At 43.4% G+C, this 15,617-nt stretch overlaps 2 protein-coding genes across 2 annotated transcripts; one reads left to right on the top strand and one right to left on the bottom strand.

The window, feature by feature from the left end:
* Nucleotides 1–1,393: 1,393 nt before the first annotated feature.
* Nucleotides 1,394–8,168, top strand: LOC114582683 (struthiocalcin-1-like). The gene is made up of 6 exons (XM_028703901.2): nt 1,394–1,549; nt 3,168–3,246; nt 4,826–4,917; nt 6,806–6,937; nt 7,182–7,308; nt 7,935–8,168. The coding sequence occupies exons 2-6, from the start codon at nt 3,180–3,182 to the stop codon at nt 8,012–8,014; spliced, it is 498 nt and encodes a 165-aa protein (XP_028559734.2). The 5' UTR covers nt 1,394–1,549; nt 3,168–3,179; the 3' UTR covers nt 8,015–8,168.
* A 4,029-nt stretch (nt 8,169–12,197) lies between these two features.
* LOC114608065 (C-type lectin-like) lies at nt 12,198–15,208 on the bottom strand. The gene is made up of 4 exons (XM_077918104.1): nt 15,148–15,208; nt 14,590–14,681; nt 13,496–13,748; nt 12,198–13,249 (listed from the first exon to the last, which is right to left on the bottom strand). Exons 1-4 carry the CDS (start codon nt 15,206–15,208, stop codon nt 13,011–13,013), a joined length of 645 nt encoding a protein of 214 aa, XP_077774230.1. The 3' UTR covers nt 12,198–13,010.
* Nucleotides 15,209–15,617: the final 409 nt, after the last annotated feature.

The raw sequence follows: 15,617 nt of genomic DNA, 5'->3' as shown, positions 1-15,617 counted from the left end.
GGGGTAGGGATTACTACTCCCACCCAAAAAATATATATCATGGAAACGTCAATGTTTTTGTGGTGTTCTACAGAAGACCGTGTCTGTTCATGAAACTCCTAGTGCAGTAATGTCCAACCAGATGACCATGATCAACAGATAGATTGTCGGTGTGCTCCCGGTCAATCATGGGAGAAAAAGAAGTGATCACCCGTTTGTTCCTGAGAGATCATAACGCACCCCACCCCCAGCACTGTGTCCCTTTTTGCTGCCAGTACAGCTTTGAAAGGTTGTATTTCCAGCATTGGCATCAGAGTGGGGAAAGGAGGAAGGTCAGTGGACTGTTGTGCAATCAATGTTATGCAATCCGTCTCCATAAAAGCTGAACAACTGTTACCCCCCTAAAAAGAAAGCTGAACAACTGTGGTGCCCCCCTCCAAAAAAAGCTCAAGAACTCTGCTAACTCCCCCCTAAAAAAAAGCTCAACAACAATCGGTAGATCACTGCCAGTTTTCTTTATATACTGGGAGTAGATCACAGTCTGTAGAGTTGGACATGCCTGTCCTAGTGTATTATGGAGACAACATGGCTGCCACTGAGAGCTACCAGGTGCACAACCAAAGAAAGCATTCCAGAAACCCAGTTTGTGTCTCCAGCTTCCATTTGGATGGAACCTTGCCTTCCACTCTGCTGGAGCTGCCCTCAAATAAGCCAGGTAGGAAAAATAGCATCTAAAGAAGAAGAAAACAAGGGTGTGTGTGTAGTAGTAGTAGTAGAAGAAGAAGAACAGTCCCCAGTCTAAGCTCCCCACCCTCCATCACCACAGGAACTTATATCCCAATCTCAGAAATGAGCCAAGGAGGGGGGAGTTAAATAGCATGAGGAAGCAAAGAGGAGGGAGGAGTTTAGCTCCCCTCAGATATTTCCCATTTTCATGTAAAACCTAGACCTCGCCAAGTCCCAATTTTAAACATGAATAACATGAGTGGTTTCCACAGTTTGGGTTTTATGGAATTCTTGCCACGTTGACTCATCTGCTAGGGAACGTCTTGCATGTGGCAGAGGATTCTGGGAAATATTCCAAGGCAGCCTCTCCCTTTATGAAGGATGCGGGCCAGTCTTGTTACAGGTCAACTTTGCACTACCTGAAGTGAGGGTGGCTCTTTGAACAGACTCAGCACTCCCCTTCACTGACACCTTTCAGTTTCAAAATAGAAAGTGGTGAAGGAAGTGCCCCTCCCGGATTTGGGTTTATCTCCAGATGGTAGACCTGTTCTTTGATTCTAGTTAAGTCTTTTATTATTGTATTTAGAATATTTACTTTTCCATCACCTTTCACATAAATACCTAGGGACATTCATGCAACCAATCATGTGTTTTTATGAGTATTTGAAGTACAGCCTTTCCTTCGTCATCTGTACTTTATGTATGTCTAAAGGGTTGAAATTCCTTCCTCCTTTCCCCTGCCTCTGACCTGACAAAGCTTCATATAATAATTAAGGCAGCCAACTTGGGAGTCAGGCTTGCCTGTGGAAAGAGTTACCCATCACCTCAAAAGGACTGGACCTGGGTAAGTTGGAGGTGGGGTTGGGGATGGGGCAGAAATTCAGTTCAGATTCCATTTAAAGACATACTTATTGAATTTGCACTATCTGAAACAATATGAGAGCTGAAACATAGCCACCCTTTGAAATTTGTATCTCTTTGAATTTTTCAACACAGTTGAATTTCTCATGGAATTTCTTCAGCTGTGTAACGCATACAAAAATGATGTACTTGGGGAAGGTGTTAATAGAAATGCATATTGTTGGAGATTCCTCAAATGAGGAAGTTTTGGGCTGGGTTGCCATCAGTATGCCGATGACACCCAACTCTATCTGTTGATGGATGGCCATCCTGACTCGGCCCCAGACACACTGACCAGATGTTTGGAAGCTGTGGCTGGATGGTTACGTGGGAGCCGGTTGAAGCTAAATCCTTCGAAGACAGAGGTCATGTGGTTGGGAAGGGGCGATATGGGATTGGGGGGGCAACTCCCATCTCTTGCGGGGGTGCAATTAGTGCCAGCACCGTCTGTTAAGAGTTTGGGTGTAATCTTCGATACCTCCCTTTCCATGGAGGCGCAGATTGCAGCTATAACAAAGGCGGCATTTTTCCATCTCCGCCAAGCTAAGCAGTTGGCTCCTTACCTCTCTCGCCCTGACCTAGCCACTGTGATCCACGCGACGGTCACCTCCAGACTGGATTATTGTAACTCGCTCTACGTGGGGCTGCCCTTGAGACTGACCCAGAAACTCCAGCGGGTGCAGAATGCTGCAGCGAGACTCCTTACGCGGTCTTCGCTGCGAGATCACATTCACCCGGTGCTATACCAGCTGCACTGGCTCCCGGTGGAGTACAGGATCAGGTTTAAGGTGCTGGTTTTAACCTTTAAAGCCCTATATGGCCTAGGACCCTCGTACCTACGGGACCGACTCTCCTGGTATGCCCCACAGAGAAACTTACGGTCTTCAAATAAAAACATCTTGAAGGTCCCAGGCCACAGAGAAGTTAGGCTGGCGTCAACTAGAGCCAGGGCTTTTTCGGCTGTGGCTCCGATCTGGTGGAACACTCTGTCACAAGAGACCAGGGCCCTGCGGGACTTGACATCTTTCCGCAGGGCCTGCAAGACAGAGCTGTTCCACCAGGCCTTTGGCCAGGGCACAGCCTGACTCCCTCCCTCGGCAATCTTCGCGGAGCTCTGGCCCAATGGTTGCTAGTGGCTTGAATTAATTAATTTTTATAATGAATGATTTTAGAATGTTGTTTATGTTGTACTTTTGTACTGTTTTATTGTTGTTAGCCACCCTGAGCCCGGCTCCAGCTGGGGAGGGCGGGATATAAATAAAATTTATTATTATTATTATTATTATTATTATTATTATTATTATTATGAGCATATGGTCTCCAAGGTCCCTTCTAATCTCAACATTGTATAGCTCAATGAATCGTCAACACTGATAAACGTCAAGCTTTTGTTTCTTTCATCTTTCTCTAATCTTCATAGTTCTTAGAAGTTCAAATAAAGTAGAATTGTGATTTAAGAGTAGACAATGTTTATGTCCTTCTTTCTTCCATCACCACTTGGGATGAATGGCAATCAGTGGAGGTATTTGTTGAATTCACTGTACATTCCTCTTCCACAAAAGGTCTACCACAAGATGGGATTTGTTACCTCCTTCGCCTGTTGTCTTCTTGGAGTCCTGGTCTCCGGTTCTTTTCCAGGAGGTGAGCATTTTAACCAATTTTTTAGAATTACCCAATGCAAACTATTTACCCCTAGTCCTTCAGGTGTCCATATAAATATAATTAATTCATTTATTCCCCCCCTTTTAAGTCTAAGTCATAATATTATGGCAGGCAATCAAGAATGCAGACACAAGAGAATTATGATTAATATTCCCTTACTATCTTACTCTTTATATCAACCCTTCTTGGGCTTGTAATCCTAGTTACTATCACAATTCAGGAATTCAAGCTTGCTTAGCAATGTCAAGTTTGAGATAATGTTACTCTGAGAAAGCTTCCAAGATAATATTGTCTTTCAAACATATCCTCAAGGAAAGAACACTGTTCACCAAATGACAGTCCTATTGCACTCTTTGAATATTTTGGTTCTCTATTCACATCTGGGCTCTGCTGGAATAAGAATCCTCCTTTGGTAGTGCTTATTCTTGCCCTTACCATCTTTCTGCTTCTCTTGTTTTCTCTTTTAAAATAATAATAATAATTCAGTTTTACATTTAACATTTTCACTCAAATATAAATCAAAATCATAAAAATATAGGATTCCCTGAATCCTTAGACTTCCCTCTACTCCTCCATGGCTTCCATTGTTAACCTTTACCCACCTGCATCATATAATGTTCTCTATTTATTCTTAAAATTCAAGTCATACCATAGCACTTGTTACGTTACAAGTGTTGTTATAATTCTGCCAATGTTTTTAATTGTTTGCAGTATTCTTCAAGGTAACTTATAAATCCCCCCCCCATCCTTTATTAAATGTATTATCTTCTTGATTCCTGATCTTCCCAGTCATTTTTGCCATTTCAGCGTAGTCCATCATCTTTATCAACCATTCTTCTCTGGTCGGAACTTTATCTTCCTTCCATCTCTGGACCAATAGTATTTGCGCAGCTGTCGTCACATACATGAATAGTCTTTTCTGCTCCTTTGGTATTTATGCACCTAGAATTCCTAGTAAAAAAGCTTCTCTTATTTTCTCAATCTATTTCTCTCCTTTCTTCACTTTTCCCCTTCCCTCTGCATATAACCTCCCTTGCATATAACCTCCTCCACCTCCTTATCTCTCTGTTTCACGCTTTTAACCTGTGCTGCTCTTCTTATCCTCAGCTGTTGTTTCTCCTCAGCTTATCCTCAGCTGTTGTGTCTCCAGCCAGTTCTCTATTCCCTCCTTGGGGACAATCCTTCTTTCACACTCTGCCTTCTTTCACACTTTTATGCTCTGTCTGCCTGTCTCTCTTTCTGCAGTTTTACATTGCCTTGCCCCTTTCAGTCTACATAGCTCATCTTTGAGGCAGGCCATGAGACCAAAAAAGCATGAGAGGAGCTGTAGAAATCTTTATCTGGGTTAAGTGGCATTATATCAATAGTGCTTGTTATATTTTCAAGCGATGGTTACCCAGTTAAGGCTATTAGAGCAATGGTTTAGGTTAGACCTATATTCATTGGTTTCAAAATTATCTGTGATTGCTCAAAGCAGTCACCCCTTTTAGCAGTGTAGCTAAAATAAGATTTCACATAAAGAACAACCTTCTTACTATTTGTTCCTTTCTCCTCATAGCCAAGGCCCTGTCCTGTCCTGATGGTTGGCTGCAAAACCAGGGTAATTGCTATGGATATTTTGATACCAAGTTGTCATGGAGAGATGCTGAGGTAAGAAATATTTCTCCTCAACCAAGATGTAATAGAATCATAGAATAATAGAATTGGAAGGTATTCCAAGGGTCATTTAGTCCAAACCCTTGCAATGTAGAAATCTCAACTAAAGCATCTGTGGCATTTGCCTCCTAGGTGGGTCATAAGGAAAGGGTTAAATGAGTGTGATGTGATTGGCCAGAGAGAATGCAAGGGGAGGAGTAAAAGTTAGAGTCGGAGGTGTGTGGAAGTTAGTTGAGAGTTGAGCGTTGGGAGTTGGAGAAGTAAGAGTCTGTGGGTTGGTCAAGTTGTGTGGTGAGAGAGTGAGAGGAAGTGTTAGGTGGAGACAGATAGATAGTTGGAATAATCAGTTTGAAGTTGTTATTTGTTCATGCTTATACAAATAAACTTGATTATTTGTTAATGTTAACAACTGTCTGGACTCCGTGTGTCCCCGAAGAGAAACGGGGTGGTGGCAGCGAAGAGGCAATCGCAGTGGTGGCACAGGGTCAATAGACCGTCAAACGTCCGGGGACCCTGTGTGATCGCCACAGCATCCATGACAGATGGCCATCCGACCATGGCTTAAAAACCTCCAAGGAAAGAGAGGCCACAACTTTCCTATGTCAAACAGATCTTGCTGACAGAAAGTTCTCCCTAATGTTTCTAATTTACATCTTTTGGGCTCCTATCAGATTTCTGTGAGTAGGACTATCCTTGCCCGGGAACAATACCTGTCCAGCATCTCAGACTTAACAAAAGAGAGTTGGTCACTTTATGTTCCAGTGAAGCGTCTCCGTGGGAGCTGAGAATGTGACAGTTATGCCAAATCCTCCCCTCCCACCGGGAGAAGAGGGAAGAAATCTTTGTGTGGAAAAGTAGAATAGACTGCAGTTCTGAAACAGATCTGAGACTGGGTTCGCAAAACATTTCATGGCTCTGGCTGTCTCCCTAGAGAACTCATGTATGAACTTCAGATTTTGGCAGTCTATGGGAGTGTTTGATCTTCTGCCTATGCTCAGCCTATATATTTGCAGAATAGTATTTTTACAATGTCAAAAAGCACCCAGTGACCTAATTCCAAAGGCAATTTACCAAACATTACGTATGTACTGCACCCCTGCAACTTTTCAGTGCAAGGGTGACATAACAGTGTATGCTGTGTGGTCTGCAGTGCTGTGAAAGGAATGCAGCAGGTTGGATGCAGTCCTGATCATTTGGGTTCCAGAGCTCAAGTTAAAATAAATTAGGCATTGCAAAGCAAATCTCCCAAGTTCAACTTTCCTTGCCTCTATTTAAATGTAATACTCCCTTTCTGTAACCTTTTGCAGCTTTTTCAACATTCTGCATAAAAATGCTTCCACCTAAAAGTTCTACATTAAAAAAAAAAGGGTTTGTAGGAAGACCGGCTTAGGGTTTCTCCAGATGACCTTTTAATTGACCACTCATCCAGCATTCACCCTAGATGAGGAGGCAAGAACATGCTCCTACATTTGTTCATTTATTTGTTTAAGTGGATTAATTATGCAAACCTACACTTCCTGTTATGTGCTTGAATTCCTTGTGTGAAATGCTGTCGATCTGGAGGTGCCATTAGTGCACAAAAGTTTAAGCCTCGCAACTTGGTATGTGACACTAATTCCTTACAGTCTACCAGTAAGACCTGCCTCTTGAAAGTCAAATTTCAGAGAAATAAATAAAAATGTTGATGTTCCACAAACTTGTTCACATTTGCAAAGCTCCAACTCTGCATCATTCCTTTTAGTGAGATATGGTTTTTGAACTGTTGTTATCTGATGTGTTGTGAGACACTATGGGAATGACTTTTTGGGGAAAGTGGTATATAAAGAAACATGTTCTGATGGCGGTTGTGGCAAAACGTCTTTCATTCTTTCTCCATTCTTAGACTGCATGCCGTAGCTATGGCCATAGGGCTCACCTTGCCTCTATCCTTAATGTGGATGAGACAGCCCTGATTGCCAAGCACATCTCCGCATCCCAGCAAGAACAAAGCAACGTATGGATTGGGCTTCATTACGTGAGTTGCCTTCACTTGCTCTATTCAAAGTCGTTGTCATAGAGTAGTGGCTCCTTAGCATCCTCATATAATAATATCCAAGAATGAACCCCACATGCTACATCAATATTATTTTCCATGCAGCTCCTCCTCTGTCTCATTCATAGCTGGCACTACCTTCCCACAGACCAACATATCCAGATAATATTGACACCAGGCTCCTCATTTCCTTACTTACATGATCTATAATGTCTCAATCTTGCAGAATGGGCGTTGGAGGTGGCCTGATGGATCAGTCTACAAGTTCGACGAAGGTTACAAATCCTGGTACCCAACCACACCAGACGACTGGGCCCCTTATGAGCATTGTGTGGAGCTCCTATATTTTCCAGGTAAGGAAACCATTTGCAATGTCTGACAAAATAACAATTAGATGTTGAGTTCCACATGGCCACACACTTCTCCATCAATGTCCTACTTCTCTCAGGATTGTAAGTCATACTCAAAATAGTTCCATCAAAATCAGCAGACCCAGGTTAGTATTTTATGAAAGTCCATTAATTTTAAGGAGTATACTCTGAGTATGCGTTAGTTGGATACAACTGTTGGTCAGGTATTTGTTTCTTTACAGCAAAGATAATTACTCTGTAGAGTGGAACAGCAGTGATTTATTTGTTCAGCATTTAGGGTCACTTCCAACATACCACAATGTAGAATGGTTCAGTTACAGCCTATCTGCATAGTAAATTGTACGTGACAACTGCCCTGGGATATTTGGATGAAGGGTGGTATGCAATTTGTAGCAACCATCACCACCACCGCCATCACATTCATGTTGTATTCTGAAAACTGGTTGCCAGGCTAAAGTCTGAGTTGTGTATTCTCCTCACCATAGGGAAAGTGTTGACTAAGGGATGTAGAAAATCTAAGATCAGAAAGCAAAATTAATCCAGACTATTTATTCTTCATGTGCCTCCTAACTTCTGGACCTAATTCTGTCATTTGTTCTCTTTTAAAGAAACCGTTTACAGTTTTGTGAAATGGAATGATAGAAACTGCAACCAACTCAACAGCTACATCTGCAAGAAAAAACTCTAATCCAGCAACTGTCATTCCCAACTGTGCCTTCTGTGATTGATGGACAGCTCTCTGGAATCATTACCTCCTCTCCAATCCCTCAGTGATCAACTCTCATCCATTATTTCCAAGATAGGTTTCAATACAATGTACTCCTAATAATCTCTTATGCATATATTTCTTGTCATGATTCTGTCCTTCTCATCCCATCAGTCCTTACAGCACCAATTCTCAGAGCACAAATCTCACGATAAGGAGTCACTCCTTGCATGAGAGTCCCAGGAACAGGGGTGTGCTGTGTCTAACTCTCACTGTGTCTAGCACTGCTGTTCACAACACACAAGGCACTCAAATCCAGATGTCACCACAAATTTCATCCCCAAAACAAACACCTTTCCTTAGAGCTGCTCAGCGCAGTTGATATGAAATCCAGAATTTTAGAAGCCACAAAATGAGGACAGGGAAAGAAGAAGAGTTTGGATTTGATATCCCACTTTATCACTACCCTAAGGAGTCTCAAAGCGGCTAACATTCTCCTTTCCCTTCCTCCCCCACAACAAACACTCTGTGAGGTGAGTGGGGCTGAGAGACTTCAGAGGAGCGTGACTAGCCCAAGGTCGCCCAGCAGCTGCATGTGGAGGAGCGGGGAATCAAACCCGGTTCCCCAGATTACGAGACTACCACTCCTAACCACTACATCACACTGGGAAATTGCAAGGGAATCCCATTTAACCTGACCAGCGCCATGTTCTGGAATGCTACACTAAATTTTAAACCAGATTCCTGCCCCAGGAAAATGCTGCCTAGAGCTTCTAGTTAAGAAAAAGCTGTTCAATATTCTCAGGCACACATTCCCCGCCCCACCCCAAAGTCAGTGTTTCCAAATGAGGAACTGACCATGAGTATTTCCTAACATACAAATGCAAATTCAAGGATCGGAAGCATTAAGCAATATCAAAAGATGGCAATTCAACAATAGCAAGTTACCCAGTCCTTTCGCAGACTTGTTTTAACTGAACATAACAGACATGAATAAGGGACAATACTGAGCACTAGCTGGACATCCTCCATTTTGTTTTACTTTGCTTGCATGGGCTTGGTGCATCTAATGGCCCCGTGTCCATTTTCCTAGCTCTCTTCTCTTTTGCATAAATGGTCACAATCAGTAGGATAGTCAGGTCACAGGTTTTATTATGCCTAAATGTCACAGCACAGAGAGAGACAGAGACACACATCAGTGCCAAAGATCTCCCTGAGCAGCTTCCCTGGGTTAGATTTTTCTTACACCTCTATAAGCCTATAGTCTTATGCCTCTGCCTGATGCCACCACCCAGCACCCCCCCCCCCCCGGTTTGCCTATTGCTTAACCAAGACTGAGGATGGGGGAGAAGTTCAATTCAGTTCAAAATGAAAACCAGGCCTACTCACACTTTCTAAAAACAATTCATGAGCTGAAACACAGCCAACCTTTGAAACTCACACTTCTCTGAATTTTGCAATGCTGTCCTCAGGTAACGTATATAAAAAAATCCCAAAACTATTGTTCATACAAATTCATAGATAAGTGTAAAAATGCATTGTACTGGGGGAAATTGCTTTTAAAAAACATGCTTAAAGTGGTACCTCAGGTTACATACGCTTCAGGTTACAGACTCCGCTAACCCAGAAATAGTGCTTCAGGTTAAGAACTTTGCTTCAGGATGAGAACAGAAATCGTGCTCCGGCAGCGCAGCGGCAGCAGGAGGCCCCATTAGCTAAAGTGGTGCTTCAGGTTAAGAACAGTTTCAGGTTAAGTACGGACCTCTGGAATGAATTAAGTACTTAACCCAAGGTACCACTGTATATTGGGATAAATTCACACTAAAATGCTGATGAATCTACATAAATATTTTAAAAAACAAACAAACAATGATGTGCAGATGTGGAGAGCTGAATTAAAGATGGGGGGGATGAGAAACAGACAGAAACTAAAACTGGCACACCTGCTTAACCTTACCCACATCCTGAACAAGACACACAAGATCCTGTGCTGAACTGCATGAGGAGAAGTAGCAGGGCAGAGATGAGTAAACCCACACTGGTTGCACCTTCATTGATATCCACATGTACCACTGCAGGATTGACCACAGAAGGGGTGGAGAAGACATTCAATTCACACTATGTTTGAAGCATATCTCCCTAATTTGCACTTTCCAAAATAATACAACTGCTGTAAAACAGCCATCCTTTAGACCTTGGCACTTCTCCAGGTTTTGAAATGCAGATTGGTGGCCAAGCAGCGTAATGCATATATAACTGAAGACAGCACATTAACAATCATGTGTTGGTGAAAATAATGTGCAAAACTATGTTATATTTCAGATCAGTACTTTGTAGGTTGGGAAACACTGAGTGCCGACATGTGCACGTTAGAAGAAATGTTTGTGAAAGTGCTGGTGAATTTACTCACCCCAACCCCAAAAAACGCCCCCAAACCTTTCACCAATAGTTGTGGAAATGTGAGGAACTCAAGTTTGGAGAAATGAGAAATCAAGAGAAACCAGAACTGAGGGCAACATTTCCTCACGGATGACCTGCTGAGATTATTGGTTTGACACACATGGAAGCCACTGGAAGAACAAAACAGACTCTTGCATTGAAATAAAAATTATCCAGTCCAAAAATGTGGTTCAAAAGCTTTGCTCACAGAACTTAAAAGAAGGCACCACACCCGACATGGATGCCTGCAATTAACATATGCATAGACCTGAAATGCAATCCCTTTCATGTGACTGTGAGCTAATCATCTTGTGACTAAGCCCACAGAGATACAGTCCAGGCCCAGCTCCTTAATGATTAACCAGGTAGGTTTTTCTCTAACCTCATGAAAATTTCCAACATTGCTTCACAGTATATAATACAAGGAATGTTATGTATCAGCCCTGTTTAGGGAAGTTTTTAATGTTTGACGTTTTATCGTGTTTTTAATATACTGTTGGGAGCCTCCCAGAGTGGCTGGGGAAACCCAGCCAGATGGACGGGGTATAAATAATAATTGATGGTGGTGGTGGTGGTGGTGATGGGGACTCTTGCCTTTGCACAGTAGACTGCCTTCAAGCCAGGCAAAGGTCAGAGGCTGCTTTACTCCTATCTCTCTATCCACCATCCAGACAATCATAGTCATTCCAGCCAGACAAAATCACTCATGTCTAGCACAGAGAAGGGCCTACAGGTGAGCAATTGGGGCAGGGATGTTTGGTTTAGCATCCCAGGATTTGGCACTGGTCAGGTAGTCTGGGATCCCCTTACTTTTCCCCCTGTCCCCAGCTCTCAAAATCCCAGCTTTAGTACCAGCTCTGCTGAGCACCTCTGAGAAAAGACGTTGGGTTTGGGATAGGAAGTTTCACCTACATGTTGCCCTGAGTGCCTTGTCAGGTATCGGCGACAGTGCTGGACTGGGGCCCCTTAGATACAATGTGCTTCTTTTCCCTGGGAACTCCAGTGCAGGAATTGCCCCTTCCCCAGTCTTCAGATATATGGTACTGGAACTGGAGCAATAAGGATGGACTCAGTGAAAACAGAATACACGTAAGCGAGTTTATTAGGATTATATTTTGCAGAAGTAACAAGGAAACTTCCAAGTGAATGGGAAGACCACAGAGGTAGCTCTATAGAAGAGGTTATTTTAAAAATGAAGAAGAGCTGTTTTTTCCCCTTTGATGGATGGGAGAGGAAGGAATGAGATCAGAGACACATCCACTAAGCAGGCAGAGTTGGGAACTCCAGTCTCCTTTAAAGCTCTTTTTTGCAGATATAGGTATTCAAATGCTGACAAGGTTCATCATTCCACTTTCGGAAACCTAAAATTCAAGACACGACAAAAGTTACTATTTCTTGCCCATTATTACATAACCAAATGGATGTGGTTTGGAGTCTGGGTTAGGAATTGGATTTGACTAGGGTATATTTCAGATACTAAAAATCCGGACAAACTTGTTGAGCTCTTTTCTTTTCTTTTTGCTCGGGCCTTACACCGCCTCCCTCCCTGAACCCTATTCAGGCCCCTATTCAAGGTAAGCGGCTTTGGGACAATCACCAACTGGGCTTCCTCCTGACTTGCACTGAGCCCGGGGTGCTTGACTCCTTTCGGCAGCCGCCACCGCTCTGCGCACATGCCATCCATCTGGGCAAATGTGCACTCAGATCATGCCCAGTTAACTCAAATTGAAATTGCAAGGTGCACCAGGAACAAGTGAGGGCCGGCCTGAGCTTTTTTCTTTTTTTGAGGGTTTTTTGTGTGAACATCTCCCTTCCACCACCCCACCACCCCAAATTTCCAGCTTTTAAAGCATGTTTGAAACATTTTCCTTTGAAAATAGCCCTGGTTGCCATATGTCCGGGTTTTCCCAGACATTTTGCTGCTTTGCTGCCCAGATGCCATTTTCAGGCCCCGATTCCCGAACATGTCTGGGAAAATCCGGACGTATGGCAACCCTAGATTGGGCAGGATAGACTGATCCAGAAATGACCGACCCCATGTGGGTTGCCCATCCGACAGTTGCCTGACTTCAACCTCATGTGTGCTCCTGATTCAAAATTTGCAGCTGAAATCGGGTCTTTTTTAATGTGACGCCTTATTTTGTTTCTTTATCTGACTTTAACCACTTCTTAGAGAAATACTGTAGAAAATAATATGACATGGCCCACTTGAAAAACCACTGTTTCCAGAATATAATATGTAAATGAGTATGCATGCAAATAAAACACAGGCAACTAAACTATGTAGATGAGCTACAGCTGAAGCCTCCTGGTGTGTTGGGCAGTGATGCTAAATGCTAAATGAATGGACCACTGCTAGCCAGAGTAATTGATCTGTAAACATTTCTACAAGCGAACACCTGGTTGAAGGTTAAATATGACTCATAATTGGATCCCTTAAAATCAATAGACTTTAATTAGTGGTGGTTAATTTGGGTCTATTGACAGAGGTATTTTCAGTGCAATTTAGTCAGATGCAACCCTGAGAAAGGTTGGAAATTTATAGGGAATCGGAGGGTAATGTAGCATTCAAGGTGAAAACGCCTTTTTTCTCAGGCATGCAAATAGTTTTCCTACCTGTCCTACGTTTCAGCTCCACACAATACTCCTTGCCGTCAGAGTTGTTTGGCTCCCATCCGTTCCAGTTGCTGTAATTAAAGATTGAATCATCAGGCCACTTCCAATCTCGGTTCTGTAGAAAAGAGAAGGAACAGCTCATTTGACCAAGGAGGTTTGTAGCTCAGTGCAAGGATCTTCAGAGGAGGTTGCTCAGCAGGAAGCTCTTGCAAGCTATGATGGAGACATTAGAGAAGAAGCCCCTACCATAAGCACCATCAATGCAGGGCCATGGGTGCTGAGGCACCCACAAAATGTTCTCTGTGGGGGGCTGGCAGGGAGCGGCAACGTGTTGCATGTGTGGGCACCCCTAATGTGGGGTGGAACCCAGCATGCCTGGCCCCTATGTAAAATATTGGAGAAATAATTATGGGATGCAGCCTGGGAGATGATAGGATGGCATTGCTAAGGAGCCACTGTGCTGTGATGATGACCTGGAATAGAGTAATTGAAGGGAACTCACCTCATAGGGATCATAGAGACCAATCCAGACATTATATTTTCTCTTCTGCTTTGAGTAGATGTACTTGGCCACCAAGGCTGACTCTTGCTCTGTGTGTATAGAAGCCAGATGGGTCCCACGGCCATGGCTTTGGCATGCAATCTGAGAATAGAGAAGGCACTAAAGTCATTCTGCCACCACTATCATCATCCGCTTAACTGTAGGACACTTTCCCACATAATGGTGCCCAAAGTGGTTCACAATGTATCAAAAAGACAACATGACAACAACAACAACAACTTATCTCCCACCCATCTGACCGGACCTCCCTCCCAAGACAACAAAATATTAAGAACATGATAAAACATCAGACATTAAAAACTTCCCTAAACTTTGCTTCAGGATGAGAACAGAAATTGTGCTCCGGCGGCACGGCAGCAGCAGGAGGCCCCATTAGCTAAAGTGGTGCTTCAGGTTAAGAACAGTTTCAGGTTAAGAACGGACCTCCGGAATGAATTAAGTGCTTAACCCGAGGTACCATTGTATTCTTTTCAGTAAGAGAGATGACTTGCCTCTTCCTAATGGTGAGTGGATACATTCTGGCCAGGCCATCCCTCCTGACCACAGGATCCAACTCTTTTGGGCCAAGGTCCCTTTAGCCCCCCAATAAAATATTTGAGGGGGCGGGTTCCCAAAGGTGATGGGCATTGCCATTCCAATGGGGTGTGTGTGTGTGCCATGTCTTGTGATCGATTGTGCAGAGCAGGGCTTACCAGCCACTTCCACGCCCCTTATTTTATTTAAGTTGCCACCCTTGAGGAGTCTTGACTGTTAATTAAGCCTTCGTGGCTCCCATGGAAACACATCCCTTGGACATGTTGGGTGAGCAACTCAATTTGAAATGTTGGCCAGGTATTGTCTCAGGACAACTCACATACATAGCCCTCCTCAAAAAGATCTCATGTGCAACCCACAACAATATCTTATGCTACAGCTTGGTTGGTGAGAACCAACTTCTTACCTCAGCTGCAGACCATGACTTTAGACTATCAAAATATGCATAGCAGTTGCCCAGCGCTCTCAGCCAACCCCTGGAACAGTATCTGGCCCTTGCTGTATGGAAAGAAGAGTACAGGAAGAAAAAGAGGGTGGGACAAAAGTTGTAAGAAGACTGTTTTTAATGTGAAATCTCACTTTACTTGTACTTTTGCTTATTCCAGTGAGGAAGCACAGGTAATTTAAACCTTTGTGCTTTCAGAGGTGGCTAGTGTCCAGTTGAATTGGTGAGACAGAAGGCAGGGAGACCAACAGAAAGTGGATCCAGAGGCAATGACAGGCAGTGCCACTCCCTGACTGGTTGTCAATATGAATCTGAGGAGTGGTTCAGGGCAGACTGAGGTTGGTAGGGCAATTCCCTATTCATTCTAATGAACCAGCTTCAATTGCCTGATTATTTATTCCAACAGCCTTAGCTGGGTTACCATCACCTGGAAATATAACAATTACTTTTTATTTTCATAAATGCTTAGCCCCTATTAAGATTTTTGGGAAATTCCCAGATAATTGTTAAAACACTCACCTCCGGGGAAAGAATTGGAGACCAGGAGACCAAGAAGGCAAAGGTAGGTGACAACCCCCATGTCCTGGCTGACCTTTTGTGGAAGGAAATGTGCAGCAAATTAAAACCCTATCCTTACTTATTGCCAATGTGGTGATAGCAGGAAGAAGAAAACCAGCATTTTCTGTCCTTGAAATCATAAATGGGAAGATTAGAGAAAGAAGAGAGAACCCAAAACTTAAAAGTTGGCGATTGTTGAAGTATCATGGAGTCAAATAAGCTTAGTGTGCAGATGCAACTAGTGCTGACCACTGACTCTTCTGGACAAGTGGAGGCTGGTGTCCATTGGGGCTGGTAGGGCAGAAGGCAAGAAGACCAATGATAGGTGGAGCCAGAGTCAATGACAGGCAGAGCCAACCAATCCTAGTTTTGTTCCCATCCTCTTACCTGCAGAGTTCCCTTCCTCTGTAGTGTTCCCTTAGGACACTGTA

This window comes from Podarcis muralis, chromosome 13 (genome assembly GCF_964188315.1).
Source record: "Podarcis muralis chromosome 13, rPodMur119.hap1.1, whole genome shotgun sequence".
Taxonomy (NCBI): domain Eukaryota; kingdom Metazoa; phylum Chordata; class Lepidosauria; order Squamata; family Lacertidae; genus Podarcis; species Podarcis muralis.
This window is presented reverse-complemented; position numbering and strand designations above follow the sequence as displayed.